The sequence below is a fragment of the Pseudophryne corroboree genome, chromosome 6 (genome assembly GCF_028390025.1).
Source record: "Pseudophryne corroboree isolate aPseCor3 chromosome 6, aPseCor3.hap2, whole genome shotgun sequence".
NCBI lineage: Eukaryota > Metazoa > Chordata > Amphibia > Anura > Myobatrachidae > Pseudophryne > Pseudophryne corroboree.
The window spans coordinates 410341579-410363246 of NC_086449.1; the positions used below are offsets into that span (position 1 = coordinate 410341579).

General features: G+C 41.0%; 1 protein-coding gene across 1 annotated transcript in view; it reads right to left on the minus strand.

Annotated features, from left to right (window-relative positions):
- The window catches only part of GRM3 (glutamate metabotropic receptor 3), a 522963-nt gene that overhangs the window by 256635 nt on the left and 244660 nt on the right, over window positions 1-21668 (minus strand). The window contains exon 2 of the mRNA XM_063926928.1: window positions 20237-20793. Within this exon, the coding sequence (XP_063782998.1) occupies window positions 20237-20704 (468 nt within the window). The 5' untranslated portion in view covers window positions 20705-20793. The remainder of the gene's footprint in view (window positions 1-20236; window positions 20794-21668) is intronic.

Below are 21668 nucleotides of genomic sequence, written 5' to 3' on the forward strand. Positions count from 1 at the left end.
CAGACTACAGCTACATGTGAATTATGTCTTACGTATAGACTGAAACAACAATTCGAGCCACTGAGTCCTCACGCAGTGCCAGAGAGACCGTACCAGAAAGTTGGCGCAGATTTGTTTGATTGTAATGGGAAAACGTACAGAGTCGTGACTGATTATTACTCTAACTATCCTGAGGTGAAGACACTACGTACAACTACTAGTAAAGCCGTAATCAATTGTTAGGATCTCCTGCTCTGTGCTGCCACGTCGCCATGGCAACCGGGAGGCAAGTGTTAGCGAAGTAACCTGAGCGCAGCTGATACTCCGGTCCGGGTTTTTACTGTGTAGTGGTTACAGGCTCTGTGCACGGCAGGGAATCCGGCGCTGGTTTTGTGCTCACAGTCTGTGAGGTCTGAGTGGGGCGTGGACAGCACCTGCAATATAAACCATCCTCTCAGGCTAGGCAAATGCTGCTGAATCTTTGTTTGTTAGTCAGTTCCAGAGAGTTAGCTAGTACTGTGTGACTTTGTATTAACTTGTTGCTTACTGCGAATAGGCCTTGGGATTCGGTACTTCATTCTGCCAATCCGGACCTAGCAGTAAGACTGGAGTCAGTTGTTTGACCTGCTGGGGTTCTTTTGCTATTCTGTGAACCCAGCAGGTTTGCGGCTGTACTCTCAGACCTGCTTGCTTAATCCTCCCTCACTGTGCAGGGCGTCCAGGTGTCAGTTTAGTGGCAGTAAGCTGAACCTGTGCCCTGCAAGTGGGGGTTAGGATTGTGGATACTCTCCTTGTGTCTATATTTCTATCTCTGACCAAGGAGTTTATTCCCACACCCATTGGTAACCCTTTGGGGTTTTTTCTGTTGCTCTTAGCAACATAATTTCAGGTGCTCCACATGTTAAATCACTACACATCGCTTCATTGTCCGCTCTATTCCATCTGAGCATTCCTGACACTAGGGAGACACCCAATTCCTGAGCCTTTGGGCTTCTCCGTTCACTTTGTGTTTATTAGTTATTCCATCACCTCCTGTGTATGTTATGTTATACTGTTTGTGAGTTCGTTTGCTTCGCTTCCCTCTCTGTTCATACACCGGTATACTCCTGTTAGCACTGGTGTGCGTAACATATTCAGCAGCCCTACTCCTGTTGAAATTTTGTGGGAATATGGAGCATACCCCTCAAAATACTTTGCAACAGGTGGTCGATCAGGTGCAGGTCCTGACTCAACAATTTAACGAGATGTCCATTAAAATGAACACCCCGCAGGCCGCTAGCGGAGCTCCCGCAGCAGCAGCGGCAAGTTCAGGGGTTAAGGAGCCGAAAGTAAATCTCCCGGATCATTTTTCTGGAGATCGCTCGCAGTTCTTTTGTTTCAAGGAGAGCTGTAAGCTATATTTCAGGCTTAGGCCCCAGTCTTCTGGGTCGGAGATTCAGCGGGTGGGCATGGTGATTTCCTTGCTACAAGGAGACCCACAGGTCTGGGCATATGGGTTACAGCCTGACTGTCCGTCGCTTAAAAGTGTTGATGCTTTTTTTACGGCACTGGGCATTTTGTATGATGACCCTGACAAGATGGCTTCAGCCGAGGCTCAGATTACGGTTCTTAAGCAAGGGCGACGGCCAGCTGAGGTTTATAGTACGGAGTTTCGGAGGTTGGCTCATGATACCCAGTGGAATGACCCAGCCCTGAGAAACCAGTACCGAAGGGGCCTTTCTGACCAGATAAAGGACCAACTGGTACAATATCCCTCGCCTGATAGCTTAGATCAGCTCATGCAGTTATCCATCCGGGTGGATAGACGGCTGAGAGAGCGTAGGCTTGAAAGGGAGACAGCAGTTTCCTTTTTTCCCAAGGGAACCTCAGACTCTGAGGAATATTCCGAGGAGCCTATGCAGATTGGGGCTACCCGCCTCTCCTCGCGTGAGAAGACGCGGAGGAGACAGCAGGGTTTGTGTTTGTACTGTGGGAATAAGGTCATGTTGTAGTATCATGCCCAGAAAAACCGGAAAACTTCAGGGCCTGAGGGTGATGGGAAATATCCTGTCAGGTCAGAAGTCAGAATTTCCTAAAAAGACTTTTCTCATTCCGGTGACTTTGGAGATCCTCGGTCAAACTGTCAAGACTGAGGCCTTTGTTGACAGTGGGGACGATGGGGTTTCATGGACCGTCAATTCGCCCTGGAACACTCTGTTCCCTCAGTACCTTTGGCATCAGAGATTGAGATCTGTGGGTTAAACGGGGAACCATTGTCCCAGGGTAAAATTACCTCCAGCACCAGCCAAATTCCTTTGTTTATTGGAGCCACACACTCTGAAAAATTGTCTTTTTATGTGACTGTCTGTTCTTTTGCCCCATTGGTTTTGGGGTTACCCTGGTTAAGGGCCCATAACCCTCAATTTGACTGGGTCTCTGGGGATATTCTTAGATGGGGTAGTGATTGTTTCAGGAGTTGCTTGAGCCTTCCAGTCAGGCTCTCGCCGCTAAGTTTGCCAGGATTGCCAGGATGTTATGCAGATTTTGCGGATGTGTTCTCCAAAAAAGTTGCGGAGGTACTACCTCCCCATTGCCCCTATGACTGTGCCATTGATTTGTTGCCGGATGCTAAGCTTCCCAAGAGCAGGTTGTACTCCCTGTCACGTCCTGAGACTCAGGCTATGGCAGAGTACATTCAGGAGAACTTGGCTAAGGGATTTATCAGACCCTCACAGTCCCCAGTTGGGTTGGGGTTCTTTTTCGTGGGTAAAAAGGACGGTTCGTTGCGACCCTGCATCGACTTCAGGGAATTGAACCGTATCACGATTAAAAACTCGTACCCACTGCCTCTCATTTCGGTTTTGTTTGACCAGCTACGTACTGCCACCATTTTTTCTAAGATTGACCTACGCGGTGCTTACAATCTAATCCGAATAAGAGAGGGGGATGAATGGAAGACTGCCTTTAATACCCACTCAGGGCATTATGAATATTTGGTGATGCCTTTTGGGCTCTCTAATGCCCCGGCAGTCTTCCAGGAATTCATGAACGATGTGCTCAGGGAATATTTGGATAGATTCTTAGTTGTTTATCTAGATGACATCCTAATATTCTCTCATTCCCTGGAGGAACATCGGAAACATGTACGCTTAGTCCTCCAGAAACTCAGAGACCACCAGCTTGGGGCGAAGCTGGAGAAGTGCGAGTTTGAAGTCCAGCAAATCGCATTTCTAGGGTATATTATCTCCTCAGAAGGTTTCCAAATGGAGGGTTCTAAGGTACAGGCAGTCCTGGATTGGGTGCAGCCCACTAGTTTGAAGGCGCTTCAGCGTTTTCTGGGCTTTGCGAATTTTTATAGACGGTTTATCGCTGGATTTTCGTCTATAGTGGCCCCCTTGGGGGCACTCACTAAGAAAGGGGCGGATGTTGCTCACTGGTCTTGTGAGGCCAAAGCGGCCTTTGACCGTCTCAAAAGGGCATTTGTCTCGGCCAAGGTGCTGCGACACCCAGATCCAGAGCGTCCTTTTGTGGTAGAAGTGGATGCCTCTGAGATAGGTATTGGGGCAGTGCTCTCTCAGATGGGGGTGTCTGATAATCGCCTTCATCCCTGTGCTTACTTTTCTCGTAAATTTTCGTCTGCCGAGATGAATTATGATGTGGGTAACCGGGAATTTTTGGCTATAAAGGATGCACTCGGGGAGTGGAGACACTGGCTTGAGGGGGCTAAGTTTGTGGTCTCAATTCTCACCGACCATAAGAATCTGGCATATTTAGAGTCAGCGAAGCGGCTCAATGCCAGGCAGGCACGATGGGCTTTGTTTTTTGCTCGCTTTAATTTTTTGATAACATATCGCCCTGGGTCAAAAAACATCAAGGCTGATGCGCTCTCGCGGAGTTTTGCTCCAGTTCAAGAGACCACCGAGGAGCCATTGCCCATTGTGTCCCCATCATGTATTAAAGTGGGCATTACCCAGGACCTCTTGTCATTAGTCCTTAGAGCACAGGAGCAGTCTCCTCCAGACCTTCCGGTAGATCTCTTGTTTGTGCCTCCTAGGTTAAGACAGCGAGTGTTCCTGGAATTCCATGCCAAGAGGTCGGCAGGGCATCCGGGTATTGCAAGAACTCGGGAGTTGCTGTCTAGGGCGGTGTGGTGGCCCTCGGTGGCTAGGGATGTGGATCAGTGGGTTCGGGCATGTGACGTTTGTGCCCGAAATAAAATTCCTAGAGGGGTTCCTGTCGGCCCATTACATCCACTCTCTATTCCGTCTAAGCCATGGACCCACATTTCCATGGATTTTGTGGTGGACTTGCCCATATCCTCGGGGATGACAGCCATTTGGGTTGTCGTTGACAGGTTTTCGAAGATGGCGCATTTCGTTCCACTGGTTGGGTTGCCATCGGCCAGACGCCTGTCTGAGTTATTTATGCAGCATGTTGTGCGCCTCCACGGGTTGCCACTTGATGTGGTCTCTGACCGTGGATCCCAGTTTGTGGCCAAATTCTGGAGGGCATTTTGTTCTGATCTCCAGATTTCTGTGAGCTTGTCGTCAGGCTACCATCCACAGTCTAATGGGCAGACTGAGAGGGTGAACCAGTCCTTGGAGCAGTTCCTCAGGTGTTATGTCTCCAAGTGTCATACTGACTGGGTTGCTCATCTGTCCAGGGCGGAGTTTGCCTATAACAACGCGGCTCACTCTGCTACAGGGATCACTCCCTTCCTTTGTGTGTATGGGCATCATCCTAAGGCCAATTCTTTTGACCCCCTGGATTCCACGCCTGGTGGTTCCTCTGTTGTTTCGGTCCTTAGGGGTATTTGGAGGAAAGTGAAGAAAGCCCTTGTGTCTGTGTCATTAGTGACCAAAAGGGTTTTTGATAAGCGGAGAAGACCCTGCAGCTTCAAATTAGGAGACTTCGTCTGGTTGTCCACCAAGAATTTGAAGTTGAGACAGCCATCTCATAAGTTTGGCCCCCGGTTCATCGACCCTTATAAGATCACCAGGGTTATCAATCCGGTGGCATTTCAGTTAGATCTGCCCCGTTCATTGGGTATCAATAAAACATTTAATTGTTCCCTTTTAAAACTGGCGGTTAGTAATCCTTCTTCCAGTGGAAGACCTTCTCCTCTTCTGATACGGGGTCAGAGGGAGTTTGTGGTTGAAAGGGTTCTTGACTCCAAGATGGTTCGGGGTCGGCTGTCATTTTTGGTGCACTGGAAGGGGTATGGCCCGGAGGAGCGGTCGTGGGTGCGCAGTTGTGATCTTCATGCCCCCAGACTGATACGCTCTTTCTTCTCGCAGTTCCCCGATAAACCCGGTGGTAGGGGTTCTTTGACCCATCGTCAGAGGGGGGGTACTGTTAGGATCTCCTGCTCTGTGCTGCCACGTCGCCATGGCAACCGGGAGGCAAGTGTTAGAGAAGTAACCTGAGCGCAGCTGATACTCCGGTCCGGGTTTTTACTGTGTAGTGGTTACAGGCTCTGTGCACGGCAGGGAATCCGGCGCTGGTTTTGTGCTCACAGTCTGTGAGGTCTGAGTGGGGCGTGGACAGCACCTGCAATATAAACCATCCTCTCAGGCTAGGCAAATGCTGCTGAATCTTTGTTTGTTAGTCAGTTCCAGAGAGCTAGCTAGTACTGTGTGACTTTGTATTTACTTGTTGCTTACTGCGAATAGGCCTTGGGATTCGGTACTTCATTCTGCCAATCCGGACCTAGCAGTAAGACTGGAGTCAGTTGTTTGACCTGCTGGGGTTCTTTTGCTATTCTGTGAACCCAGCAGGTTTGCGGCTGTACTCTCAGACCTGCTTGCTTAATCCTCCCTCGCTGTGCAGGGCGTCCAGGTGTCAGTTTAGTGGCAGTAAGCTGAACCTGTGCCCTGCAAGTGGGGGTTAGGATTGTGGATACTCTCCTTGTGTCTATATTTCTATCTCTGACTAAGGAGTTTATTCCCACAACCGTTGGTAACCCTTTGGGGTTTTTTCTGTTGCTCTTAGCAACATCATTTCAGATGCTCCACATGTTAAATCACTACACATCGCTTCATTGTCCGCTCTATTCCATCTGAGCATTCCTGACACTAGGGAGACACCCAATTCCTGAGCCTTTGGGCTTCTCCGTTCACTTTGTGTTTATTAGTTATTCCATCACCTCCTGTGTATGTTATGTTATACTGTCTGTGAGTTCGTTTGCTTCGCTTCCCTCTCTGTTCATACACCGGTATACCCCTGTTAGCACTGGTGTGCGTAACATCAATTGCATGAAGTCAATCTTTGCAAGGCATGGTGTTCCTATGGAAGTGTTCACTGACAATGGTCCTCAGTTTTCCAGTGCTGAATTTAGACAATTTGCTGATGAGTGGGAATTTGTCCATACTACATCAAGTCCCCACTATCCACGCTCAAATGGGTTGGTGGAAAGTTCAGTAAAAACTGTATAGAGTCTCATGAAAAAAGCTCAAGAAGGTAAAGAAGATTTCTACAAAAGTCTTTTAATCTACTGCAGTACACCTTTACAGAATGGACTTTCTCCTGCACAAATGCTGATGGGAAGGAGGATTAGAGTAAATCTCCGATACATGATGAACTGCTTAATACACATAACTCAGCGTTGGTCAGAGTGAGTAAGGAACGTCAACAGGCGAAACAGAAACTGTTCCATGACAGGCGAGCAAAAAGCTTATCTGATCTAAAATCGGGTGACCAAGTCCATCTCAGAGATCACGATAAAGGTATTTGGGGGCAGAAAGGTATTGTGCAAGCACAAGTAGCACCAAGATCTTATACTATACGTACAGAAGTGGAACGAAAGTAAGAAGAAATCGGGTGGATTTAAGATCTCAACCTAACCATAATGAAGACAACATGACTGAAGAATACCCTTCATCTGACATGTATGATGATCCTGATAATGGTGAACAAACCACGATTCTAGAAAGGTCCAACATGGTCGATGAAACACAGACTGTGTATGAAAGACCCAAAAGGGAAATACGCAGTCCTGAGAGACTCATTGAAACTGATAAAGGTAGCCCCAGGAAAGGGCACCCCTTGCTTAACCAAGTTCAAGAACGCATTCAGTCAGTCAGCATCAGGTTCATACACGGCTGCAGCCAGTGACCAGTCAACAAAATAACCTTTGTAATAACTAGCCACAGGTGTGTAAAGTGGAAAGTAATAGAGCAGAGAGAGCTTTATTTCCTACCAGCAGTACATTATAAAGTGATACAAATTAACATATGGTGTCGTCGATTCCTGACACGAAGCTTAATCCTATTGGCTAATAAAACTCCTATCTTATGCGTAATATATTTGCCAACGTCTATATTTTTTATACTGTATGTGCTTTTAAATGGGTTAGTTAGGGGAATTTTGCTAAAAGTGAGACATGCTATGTCTAGTTATGTTTTCACACCTTCCATACCGCAAACTACTAGACACCTGTGAAGCCTATATGTCTAGCTGCTGACATTTATATTTTACTCAGAAAAGTAATAAAAATAGATCATAAGAAGGTTTCAATATAGTTCACTTAAAGTGCAACGCCTTGCAGTTCTTTCCAATATCAACTCTGATTTGATAAACAATTATAAACAGCTTAGCAATATGGAGTCTATGAACAAAGATGGTTTCCATCTTTATCAATTTCCCCTCTTTGTTTACAATTTTTACCTCTATTCTACCCTTCCTTTACCTGGCCATTGATTCTATAGGGACACCTACTTTCACATCAAGTGTGCCTTAAGGGCACTCGAGACATGGGCTAATCCATTCAACACCCCTATACTTATGCAGAATCAATGTTCCCTATTCTTTTATCCCTAATTTCTAAATTATTATAAGAGTTCATAAATCAGAGGTATCTTCTGAAGATGGAATCATCATAATGTCCATAGTCCTTGCTCAATAGTCCTTGAAAGTCTTGTTGACTCAATATTGTGACAGCAAAGTTCATTAGATTATGTCATCATAACAGTAGGGACAGCTGGAAGCTTCTGTGTATCTGGTATGGCAGGTTTCACAGTAGAAGAATGTGGAATTGTATATTATAGCTCCTCCAATAAGTTTCATATAAATTGGTTGCAGTTTAGCAGTTTCAGCAATGCCTTAGGTAGAAAAACATTTTAGTGTCAGTATCCACATAATAAGCCTTACCATAAAATATGCAATTAACAGCAAAACAAGTCCCTTAGCAACAATAGATAATATTCCTGAAAAGCAATTGGTTGTATAGTGATTATAAAACCAAGAAAAGAAAGAATCTGGAAATACACTGGTATAATTAGTAGCAAACTGATATTTCAACTGTATTACTTCATTTATCTTTTCATTAATAATATCCTTTGGGTTAGTATCATTAGTTAAATAAGTGCAACATTTAACTACATACACAGTTGGCAATGTGACACAATAGCCTGCAGATACAGTAAACAATTGGTGACAACTGTTTATATTGGTCCTGTTTTACATTCAATGACTAGCATCTTTTATGCCTATTTGTCTTTACCTGGGTAATTGTTGACATCCTATGTGTATTCCCTTTTGTTCTGTTATTTTTGGCATAGTTACTGATCATTGCACTATCACTTAACTTCTCATATAAGTAAGGGTCAATTATTACTGTTAATATAAGAATAACCATGCTAAATTGTATTTGTATATTTTGATTATGTATCGTGATTGGATAATACTTCCTTTGTTACTTTCTTGCAATGAGATGCATCTATTCACGAGTCTCTTTCACTCAACGTGACTGAAGTGGCGGTAGTCAACAGACGCATCTCATTGCAAGAAAGTAACAAAGGAAGTATTATCCAATCACGATACATAATCAAAATATACAAATACAATTTAGCATGGTTATTCTTTTCCTGGAGCTACCTTTATCAAAACGTGTTAGATGATGTTCTTAATATGACGTTGTTAATTGTTGCATTAAAGCGTACAGGGCTTATCTTTAAAGAAAAGAGGATGTGATGTTAGTGTATTAGAATGCTTAATATTTGTACACACTCCCTTACTAATGTTTGTAAGCCTGTATCTTCAGTGATGGTCCCTGGGACCAGGGGAATGCTGGGAAGTGGGTGGTCCAGTGTGCAGTGTGTCTGGAGTTGGGGGTGGAATAAAAAGCACAGCAGTGAACTCACATGTCTCTGTGTCCTGATGACTGGATTTACAAACAATACTTTGCCATCACATATAATCTGTATGTAATTTACAGTAATGTGAAGTATTTTTACTGTATCGCTTGCTTATGTTAGTAATTAACAGATTTAAAAAAAGAGAACAGAATGCATGTTAATACTTTTACATATCTGACTTGGGCTTCCTTATTCCTGGAGAAGTTAGAAAGTGATAAGGCCACTCCATTTGGTTTGCGGCCAGACCTCAAGTCTTTGACTCTTTTATTATAACTTGACAGCTATGGGGAATAAGAGGACAAACAACTTTCAATTACGTTGCTCTGAGCCACATATAGCTTCCTATTGATTTACTGAGTTTACACATTTTCTGAGTAGGTGTAGAAATCCAGCCTGTTTGCAATGAGAAAAAAAACCCAATGTTCCTTAGCAACGGATGAGTATTTAAATATCAGGTTTTCAAACACAATATTTACCTTCACACAATACCAGGTATAAAAAAATGCTCTATGCTCTAATTCACTACTGTCGTCACAAAATCTTTGCATCCTTGCAAAGATAGTGCTTTCACGTCCCTAGATGTCAATTGTCACATACATAGGAAGACAGACATCAAAGACACACAAAATTACCTCTCAATATCCAGAATGTTTTTTCTCTCTGCTTGTTTGCAAAGGACACATTTATCTACAATATAAGATTACTAAATTATCTATCTATCTATCTATCTATCTATCTATCTATCTATCTATCTATCTATCTATCCTCTTGCTTTGAAATAAAAAAGAGATTTTATGCAACACTTTATAGGGACTATTTAATAATTTTCATCAGTCTCTGCTGCAGGAGTACTTTTTGCAATCTATACTCCACAGCAGTGTATACTGTGTTTGGTTAACTGTAGCCTTTTCCATTCAGCAAACCCAGAAGAAGAATCTAATTCTGTCATTGCATACCACGTTCCCAAACACCTGTATATACACAGTACAATATCTCAAGTAACAGAAGCGTCATGCAGGGTATCCAATAAGCTAAAGTTACATAAATGTGTCTGACTGATCTTAGGACTGTAGTTATACAATACAACTAAGACTACTTATTGATATGGAATAACAGGCGCAGTGGAATATAGATAGTGTTGCTAGTAAATAATAAACTAGTGGATTATTTAAACTAATGTTATATTCATTAGTGATGAGCGGGTTCGGTTCCTCGGAATCCGAACCCCCCCCCCGAACTTCACCCATTTTACACGGTTCCGAGGCAGACTCGGATCCTCCCGCCTTGCTCGGTTAAACCGAGCGCACCCGAACGTCATCATACCGCTGTCGTATTCTCGCGAGATTCGTATTCTATATAAGGAGCTGCGCGTCACCGCCATTTTCACTCGTGCATTGCAGATGATAGGGAGAGGACGTGCAGCGTTCTCTCAGTTGTGTTCAGTGTGCTACAAATATCTGTGCTCAGTGTGCTGCAAATATCTGTGCTCAGTGTGCTTGCAAATATCTGTGCTCAGTGTGCTGAAAATATCTACGTTCTCTGCCTGAAAAACGCTCCATATCTGTGCTGCATTGTAGTATATAGTAGGACAGTGCAGAATTTTGCTGACCAGTGACCACCAGTATTATATCAGTACGGTACAGTAGTCCACTGCTCTACCTACCTTTGTGTCATCAAGTATACTATCCATCCATACCTGTGGTGCATTTTAGTTGTGCGCAGTATATATAGTAGGAGGACAGTGCATAATTTTGCTGACCACCAGTATATAATATATAGCAGTACGGTACAGTAGTCCACTGCTCTACATACCTCTGTGTCGTCAAGTATACTATCCATCCATAGCTGTGGTGCATTTAAGTTGTGCGCAGTATATATAGTAGGAGGACAGTGCATAATTTTGCTGACCACCAGTATATAATATATAGCAGTACGGTACAGTAGGCCATTGCTATTGATAAATTACTGGCATATAATTCCACACATTAAAAAACGGAGAACAAAAATGTGGAGGGTAAAATAGGGAAAGATCAAGATCCACTTCCACCTCATGCTGAAGCTGCTGCCACTAGTCATGGCCGAGACGATGAAATGCCATCAACGTCGTCTGCCAAGGCCGATGCCCAATGTCATAGTAGAGAGCATGTAAAATCCAAAAAACAAAAGTTCAGTAAAATGACCCAAAAATCTAAATTAAAAGCGTCTGATGAGAAGCGTAAACTTGCCAATATGCCATTTACGACACGGAATGGCAAGGAACGGCTGAGGCCCTGGCCTATGTTCATGGCTAGTGGTTCAGATTAACATGAGGATGGAAGCACTCATCCTCTCGCTAGAAAACTGCAGTGCCACTCCTAGATGGGCCAGGTGTTTGTGTCGGCCACTTGGGTCGCTAAGCTTAGTCACACAGCTACCTCATTGCACCTCTTTTTTTTTTTTGCATCATGTGCTGTTTGGGGACTATTTTTTAAATCTGCCATCCTGTCTGACACTGCAGTGCCACTCCTAGATGGGCCAGGTGTTTGTGTCGGCCACTTGGGTCGCTTAGCTTAGTCATCCAGCGACCTTGATGCACCTCTTTTTTTCTTTGCATCATGTGCTGTTTGGGGACTATTTTTTAAATCTGCCATCCTGTCTGACACTGCAGTGCCACTCCTAGATGGGCCAGGTGTTTGTGTCGGCCACTTGGGTCGCTTAGCTTAGTCATCCAGCGACCTCGGTGCAAATTTTAGGACTAAAAATAATATTGTGAGGTAGGTTCAGAATAGATTGGAAATAAGTGGAAATTATGGTTATTGAGGTTAATAATACTATGGGATCAGAATGACCCCCAAATTCTATGATTTAAGCTTTTTTGAGGTTTTTTTGTAAAAAAACACCCGAATCCAAAACACACCCGAAGCCGACAAAAAATTTTCAGGGAGGTTTTGCCAAAATGCATCCGAATCCAAAACATGGCCGCGGAACCGAATCCAAAACCAAAACACAAAACCCGAAAAATGTCCGGTGCACATCACTAATATTCATAAGGATTTATTGTCCAAAGTTAGGGTACTTATTTAATTTAAATGGTTCACTTATTTCAGTTTTCCATTCATTTCAACGTTGTTGTGCACTCCATTGTAGTGAATGGGCAATTAAAATGAAAGCATTGTTTAAGCTCCTGATGTCTACTCTGAGTTATACTATAAAACATTTTGCCAACAACTAGTCACACATTTTGCTCAGTTTGTTAATTTTGCAAGAGGGAAATTTATGTTGGGTTTAACACTATAGAAATTCCTAAACCCAATAAAGGCCTACTAAATGTGAAAGCTACTGTTCCAGGCTAACTAGCATAATTGAAATGTTAGATGTCAGTCAGGAGGACTTTTCCCCCACAAGACAAGCTCTAAACAATAATAGCAGAACTCTAAATCTAATTTCTTTTATAAACAAATTGACACTTCCCTTTTATAGCATTGGCCATAGACACTGAAAAAGCTTTTGATGGGCTTCCAAGTTGTTCATGCTTCAAACTCTCAAAACAGTGGTTTTAACAGGCCATTCAAGTTTTAAATCAAACCTTCCCTAATAGTGGTTTGAGACTGAGTAATAGTTTCAGACAACTATATCCCTTGTCTTCTTTAATTAAACTTTTTTGTATTGAACTAGTAGCTGCCAAAATCAGATTGCACTCAGACATACTGTAAATGCACACAGATTAACACTAATCAAATATACTGTAAGATATTGATGTATACAGATGAAGCATTGATGTCTTTAACATCTTCTCAAACTTCAGATTTCAGAAGTTGTGGTTTATAATAAGTTGCTGGAGCTTAATTTTGAATTCCTGTAGAGAACAGTACTGATTTGGTATCTGGGAATCTCCCTTACTAAACAATATAATCAAATATTTCTGGCTTAATTTCAACATTTTTCTAAACATTATTAAGAGTTATCTAACACTATTGAGTCTTTTGAATAACTCTTGGTTTGATAGAACCAATGTTTAGATGAGTGTAATGCCCAGGTTGTTGTACTTGTCTCAAACACTGCTAATCCAAGTTTTGTCTCCTTACAAATAATCTACTGTAAATGTATATGAAGTTACAAGAAAATATAAAAAAAAGTGATTTTCAAAATCTTCACTGAATCGAGGCATAATTCTCACCATCTTCAAGAAATATTATCGTGCTATACATTTTATCCACATATTATCCACATTGTGTCCTGGCATGTCAGCCCAAGTATAAAGACATGAGTGGATACTGATTAGTGCAATACAGTAACTATCATAATGCTGGATCTGCATTATGATAGAATGTCTGGATACAGAATGTGTCTGATTTCTATTTGTTGATTCTTAATGTGTTCTTGAATTAACTGTTTCGGTAACCTTTATGTTTTGCCTACATACAGTACTTGAATCCACAAGAGCAATCATTGAACATGTGAGAATAGATGACAAAGAAAGTGATCTTGACATTAAACTAACCCATAGTGCAGTGGTTTCCAAACTTTTTTGAATCACGGCACCCTAGAATATCAGAATATTTTTCACGGCACCCCTAGGCCAAAAATTTCTTATTGAGAAATTTAGAAAGAAATATTACATTAAGTAGATCACGTTTATATGTCATCCTTAGGGTCAGTTGTGTGGTGAGGGACAAAATTTGCTTCTGTTTGGCCACATATTTTATGACTGGCAGCCACCAGCACTGGTTTTGCCTATTATATTGACCATGAATAATTTGAATTGGTCCTGGACCACCAACACAGGGCACCCCTGCAAGTGTCCCGAGGCACCCCAGGGAGCCACGGCACACAGTTTGGGAACCCCTGCCATAGGGGGATGTTTTGGATATATAAAATGGGCACTCTGGCATTGTATTATCTTAACAACAGTTAATTGATTAATCCAATAGATGGTCTAATTTTAAAAACTGTTTGCTCTATTTATTTGTTAGAAATTCTGTACATTTTGTTTTTCTGATGTTGGTAAGATATATTTATTTATTTCAAATTAATTTTAATACATACACTTAGAACTACTTAATCATGCATCAAACATAAGTTATGAAATCCTTTCTCTAATATATAATGTACTAATTTCAGTTATGATGCATTTTCCAGGTCAAGTAGATTTTTTCCCTTTTTAATTTGAGTTTTGGCATATTATTTTTTGTTGTCTGTATTATTCTGTATAATTGTGTAATTCTTTTAATGGTGCTTGTGCATGTTTTTGTTGGGCCTACACAATTGTTATAATAGTATATCCTTAGTAACTAAAGATTCTTATACATGTTATAGTTTATTGATACTGTAACTAAAGAATAGAAGAAGAATTTACAAAAGTACCAAAGAATATTTGTATTTTCTAATTCCTTAATTGTGTTTTTATGGACAATGCTTTAAAACAACTCTCAATGTCATGAGCATAACTGCTGTATATTTGGATCTGGCGACCAAGGAATTGTTAGCTGCCCGAGTCTCAACATGTCAATTACATAAACTTAAGTTAATTGAAGTGAAAATTGTACTCTGTATTGAGGGAACACATAGTTCATCCAACATTGCATTTTTTTAAGTGTCATTTTTCAAGCTGTATGTCTATATTCCACAGGGATCAACCTAAATTAGAGACGTTTTAGTTTTGCCCTTCTGTGACATTACACTTTTATCACGGAGTTTGTTTGCAATATTTTATTTAACAATATTTCATGGATAAAATGACTGAAGCTATAAAATCTGACACCAGAAATGTTTAAAATTGTTTGACTACTTTTTATTTTTCTCCATTTTCATATTTATAAAATTAAATAGCAACCAAATAAAAAAAAATGAAGAAGGGTGCGAGCAGATATAAGCAAATAAGGCTCTCTAATTGAATAGCTCTGGCACTTTACCTGGGAGAAAAGATTGCGGGACTTAATTAGTCTACTGCAACCCTAAGAATGAATCACAATTTTAAAGCTTGGGCGAGATGGTTTCTAAATAGGTTCCTGAATACATTGGTGGATGAGGTGATGTGATAAAGAGCCAATCAGTGGGGAAAACACTAATTTTATTGCACATACTGGAGGTTCTTTAATCTGTTTTTTAATACACCAATTTTATCTCAATTGCTTCTCTTTAATAGTAGCTTATATTACAAAAATCCTTGTTAAATAGTGTAAAATGATTAGGTTGGTGTCACAAACTTTAATTCAGCAGAAATCTTTAAACTCAGCAAAAGTCAGCAATGATTATTACTGTATTTCTCTTGTCCCGCTGTTTTGTATAAAATGCACGTGCCTACTCATATGATGGCATTTAGGGAATGGCTTTTTATTCAAACCAGACAGGTGACTGATGTAGTACAAGTGTTATGTAGGAAGCTCACAAGTCACAAACTGGAAGGGTGCTGGGGCACCGCACTGCACAAGTGTAAAGACAATGCTGAGCAGTTGATAACACCTTTAAATTTCTCACAAGAAGTAAAACAGCAAGTTATATTCTTAGGTACACTGTAAGGTGTTGCTGTTTATTATCCAAGGACTTAAAAAAAAAAGAAAAAAAAAAAGAGAAGCTAGTTAAAGCATAACTGTATACTTTATACTTAAAGCATTCTAACGTGTCTCATAATTTCCAAGCAAGATATTGTACTATGTGAGCAAGAGCATCCACATAGATGTCCTTATATTATCATTATATAAGCATAAGCGCATCTGATTATTACAGGCAATGTTGAAACAGATGCAAAACAAAGTGGAACAAATACTTGCTGGCATGCTAGTGTATGTACAGTACAGTATTGCTCTTATATTATTATCTGCACTGTGATGGCCACTTAATAGGATTCAGGTGTTCACTTAAAGGGGGGAAATATATAAAACCTTCTAAAAAGTGGAGAAGTAGACAAATGGAGACATTGGCCTTTTCAACCAATCAGATTCTAGTCTTGGGTCTGGCACTCGCCGCTTTCTCTGTAACTGCGCCGACGCATTCACAGCAGTAGAAAGCAAGTGTATAATGGTGCTGCACTCAGGCTTTTTAAATAATCACAACGAGAGCTGACTCATTGTGATTATTTGAAAAGCCTGAGAGCCGCACCATTATACACTTCATATACAGTATATATATATATATATATATATATTTACGAGCCCTATCATAACAATTCTATGAAACATTTTGCTACAGTAACACTGGATAGATAAAAATATTTTTTGATGATGACACTTTGATAATAATACCTTTTATAGCTCTGGATCCCGCAAGGGGACTCGTAGCGCTCGCCCAGCTGCTGGCATTTTTTTGGGTAAGATGCCGCTGTCAGGATACTGACAGCCGGTATCCCATCCGCCAGCAAATCATATGTAAACCATGGATCGTGTATATGGTGCAAAAAATGTAAAAAAAAACAAAGGCGTTTAAGTGAAGTCATTAATAATAATAATAATAATAATAATAATAATAATAAAAAACACCTAATTAAAGCGTTTATGACATGTAATACTTAAAATGTACTTTATGCTATAGAAAGCAAGTGCAACAAATTTTATATAGGGAGAACCATGAGACCGCTAACATTTTTAATTAGTGAGCATTTGAAGAATACTAAAAGAGGACTTGAGACTCACTCACTTTCGGAACATTTAAAAAAAAAACACGTTTGTTCTGTTATAGGCATAAAAAACTTCTACGGTATTAAATTAGTAAAAGGCAATAGAAGGTGTAATGACATTATGAATATGATTGCTAAAACAGAAATTACATTTATTTGTATGTATAAAATGTTATCACCGGGGGGGGGGGGGGCTAAATAATTACTATAAATGTTTCTTATAATTTAGAATTTATTAATTTAGAATATTTAAATATATCTCATATTGAACCTGATTTGTTATATGTTTTTATGTATTTTTATGTTAGTATATTTCGATAGGCTGAGACTACTTTATATTATACATATTTGTTGCTTTTGTTATTTATGGTTGCCATGGAATTTCCCTGATAAAGAACACATCATTGAAATGTTCCATCTGATCCACGGCAATGCCATTTCCAGGTGAGACTGATTATTTATGGGAAACAACTTTAAACAAAGCAGGACTACATCAGCGATGCAGTATGTCACTTTCGGTTTCACTGCAATTAAGGAAGATCATCTGGATACCTGGAGGAAGCCAGCGTCCATCTACTTCTATTTTTCCATATGGCAATCCGTGAAATATGTCACTTTGGGTTTTGGCACAGGAAGTTTGGATCGACGACAAGCTACGTCAAGTATACCAGCACCATGGATATAGTAGTCTTTTATTTGCAATGTGTACTACCTGATTGGACCATATACACGACACGTGTTGAGTTAGCTTTGTCAATTGGTTGATCGGATTATTACATTCATTGGATAGGGTATTTATAGTCATTACTCCAAACATCCCTTTACTTTGAAAAAGATCCCTGAGAGGATTGAATTGCATTGGTGGGGTATCTATGCTTTTGGCCAAAGACCTATTGTACCTGGAGAAAGCAGGGACTACTTGCAGTGTTTTGGGGATCCTGTTTTTACTGTATATCCACTGCTTAATTGCCTTCTTGCTTCTGGCAGGAGCCCCAATCCTCTGCTTGAGGTGTTTTTATGTGAACTTTATATGTAACCAAAGGTTTTATTTTATGAATCTTTGTTTTTGGATACACCAAGGGCCCTGGCTGAGAACCCAAATGAGAAGGTGGTTACAGATTCCATACAAGTGTATTTTCAACATGCCTTTTATTCAGCTGGAGGCTGTGAGTGCAATGTTTGGACGGAACCCTGTCATATACTGTACCATTTTGTCTGGTGGTGGTTAAGAAGATTTCACTACTGCTTTCCTACAAAGAACACTGGGTCCGATTCATGTTTGTTATGGAGTTGCACAGCCGTAATTCCATCTAACTAAAATTCTAATGCAGCAGGAGGTATCTAGGAGCTAGACACCTCCTGTTAGCACTACCGAGGATCCGATCACAAGACCCGTTCTGCACACATCAGGGTTGTGTACAATATGAATCAGGCCCACTAAGAGCTATAGCTCTTTATAAAGAACATTAAGATCAGTTATACATTGTGTAAAACAGGATTAAATGATTTGTATTTTTTTCTCTCTGTTACGATTTAAGTTGTGAACCCACTGTGAAATTAAATATTACATTTAGAGAAAATTATTTCCAATTTATACAGTATATGAACAAGTCACCATTATACCAAATAGTTTTTCTTGTTAGTTTGTTAATAGCGCCTTTATTGGTGTATATAGGCTGCATTGTTTTGCGCACTGTGCGATACCAATTTTCTCTGTTAATCGGCAGGCGGACTGCCGTTATATAGATCATGGAGCTCTGAGATTAATTCTAACATTGTTATAAAAACAGTACAGAACATAGTTCACGTAATAATAATAACTGAAAGAATTTTACTGGTTATAGTGACTAAAGTGTGAAGTGATATGATGACAAGTAGAAAAGGTGTAAAAGGTCTAGTTTAGGTACTTAGGGCACAGATGCACAGATGATGTTGGATGCAGTGGTGCAATGTTTTTCTACCACACATGCATCCCAATTGTTAGCGCACAGAGTTGCAGTACCAATTACGACGCATGGTGTCTGAAATGTATTTGAAATGTTTTGACAGTTCCTGGGTGGTGACAGGTGGGTGGCTATCAGATGCAGGGAGATGCAGCATATTATGGTGGTGTGTGTTGCTATTTGTGCTTGCGTGCAAAGATGCTTCATCACTTACATTTGAGGCAATACTAAAACAGAGCATCTGCACCAAGTCAATGGTCAACTGTAGTTGGTGTTACCACTTTAGCCTATATTGCCATAAGGACTGTGTAAGTGTTTAGCAGCTGTATGGAGATAAAATATCAAAAGAATAATTACAACAAAACATGTATTACACAGAGATCTTTTATTTCTGTGAAAGTGCCATCCTCTCCTCCTACCACGTATTTGCCCACAATGCGCTAGGAGGAGCCCACATGCCCACATTATGATTTTCAGATCATCTACTGAATATCAATCAGAGCATACAATAGTACTATTGAATGCACATGGTTGAAAGACTGAATCCATCACAATAAAGTCCAACCTACTACTTCAGTACCACCACTGTCATCAGTTTTGTCTTTGTCTGACTCAGCATCATGTCCTTGTTTTTAGCATAAGTCTCCTTATTGCCTGATTCTATTGGTTGTTATTAAGAATATGATGTAAACAGAGACATCACTTAGGGGGTGCGGACTGCATTCTGGTGTCACCTTTCCAGGGGAAGACACCAAAATGCCGGCTCTGCAGTGTCCGGAGCTGGGTACTGCACTGTCACATTACCATGCAGCGCCCCCCCCGACTTCTGTCACTGAGGAGGAGCCGAAAGTGCAGGCAGACTCTCCGGGGCAGCCTATCATCTCCGGGAATGTTGGGCACGCCTCTGGAGTGATGTTAAATGGGGGAGAAAGGGGCTTTCCACAAAGTCACGCCCCCTTTTTGGGCGCACGCGCCTTCAATGTGTGCAGGGGGGCTATTAGCTGTGCTGAGTGACACAGACCCTGGTACCACCACTGTGTTTAATGCTGTGACAATGACTGATTCTGAAACAGTTCCATATATGTGTTGTGGTGTGTTGAAATAGTTTACACTTTTATATTGTAAGAGAGCCTGTTACTCTGTAATGTAAAACAGGCCTAGATGAGAACATGTTGGTGACTATGGGCCTAATTCAGTATGAGTTGTAGTTTTGCGATTTCTTGCAAAACTACAACTCATTGCTCTAGCATGCGGGGGGACATCCAGCGCAAGGCAAGGGTTGCCCCCCTACCCCCGCTGAAATGCGAGTGTATCACTATACTGCCCCCCCCCACCGTGCGATTGCAATCTAAGTTCTCATGCATGCGCGACAGTGCGGATATCACCAAATAGTGATTTCTGCACTTAATCGATTCAAGCTGAATCGGGCCATATGTACTAAATGATTAAAGTGAGTACTGGCATCATAACAAATAAATAATAAATAAAGATTTTGCAGAGAGATTAATAGGTGTGATACTGTATTGTAATTTTTTTCTCATTTTTCAAATAAACATTTAAATGTATTGCTTTTGCTTTCAATGAATAAACAAATAGTGCAAATGACTCACCTGTATAGATACACTGCTATAGGAGCCGCCAATCACACCTGCAATAAGTAGAGGGCTGTTCCCTTGAATGGCAAGTGACCCATCTGGACACACGTATTCTGCTTCATCCACTTTTGTCAAGGAAGCCCTAACAAATTCTAGTGATTGCTCCAGTGCATAAGTGTCCCTCGAACAGGTATCCAAAATGTGTACGCCTAATTTTATTCCAGGAAGAAGGGTACTGTCTCTGTTAATGTGATCAATAGCAAACAGCATGGCTTCCAGACGCTGGATACCTCGATCCTCATTAATCCTGCCGCACTCTTCTACTCCGCCGCCCTTTTCATTTATTGGAAATAAACCTCCTAAAACAAGGTCACCTTCAAACTTTATCTCTTTCCTTACAAAGTTATGGTCACTTGAAGAAAGTAAAACTCCTTTGGAAAATAAGGCTAAAACTACCAGCTGAAGGCTGGCAAAAATCTTCATGTTTTTGCTTCTTGGTAAAAGGGTCGGACAAAAAGATTATTTTTCCTCCATAGCAGAGTCATTTAGATTGCTGCAATTCCATTACATCCCTGTAGAAATACAACAAAGAGAGGGAAATATTATATTATTATGATTATATTATTTTTAACATTGGTAATGCAATTTGCAATATGAGATATTGTTATTTAGAGAAGTGGTTCTCATCCAGGGGGTACTAGTACTCCAAGGCATACTGTGCAGGGAAACAAGTTCTATAATGGCAGGGTAGGGGACAGCAAGGTGATAGACACACAGGGAAAGCAGTGTCCTAGGGACTTCTAGCCTCATGCACCACAGAAGCACCCTTCTAACAAAATGAAAAAAAATCTATATTTGTACCCCTGTAAAAGAAATCAGATCTGGACTATTGTTTTATTGTCATTGTAAACATTTTCATGGTAAAACCATGCTGCACTGCAGATGGGGAAGATTTAAAATGTGCAGAAAGATTTACATTCAGGAGGGGCATGTCCAAAGAACTCATATGTAAATTACGGTAAAAAAAAAAAGAAACAGCTGTCCAGCATGCAAAACAAAGCCACTATTTTCTTTGCATGCAAAACAAGAACCCCCCCAATATATTTGGACCCTTGTATTGCAACATGGTTTGTCTATGTACACAGGTACTCCTTTGTTTGCTTTGCTCCCAAATCAGAATCACCTTTTTATGTTTAACTAATACATATCACATCGCATTAAGCGGGTTGCACCCAGGACTTGTGCACGGGTCCTTTTCGTGTGCAACCCTCTTGAGACCCCTTTCAGACTGCCGGCACCATCCCAGCATACTGTGGGAAGGCAGCGCCTGGAGATCAGATTATCTCCAAGTGCCGCCTCTCCCTATAGTGTGACCGGGTCCCGGGTATCTTCAACCTGGCAACCCGTTCACACTGCACTTCAACCCAGAAATAACCCTTCTTTATTC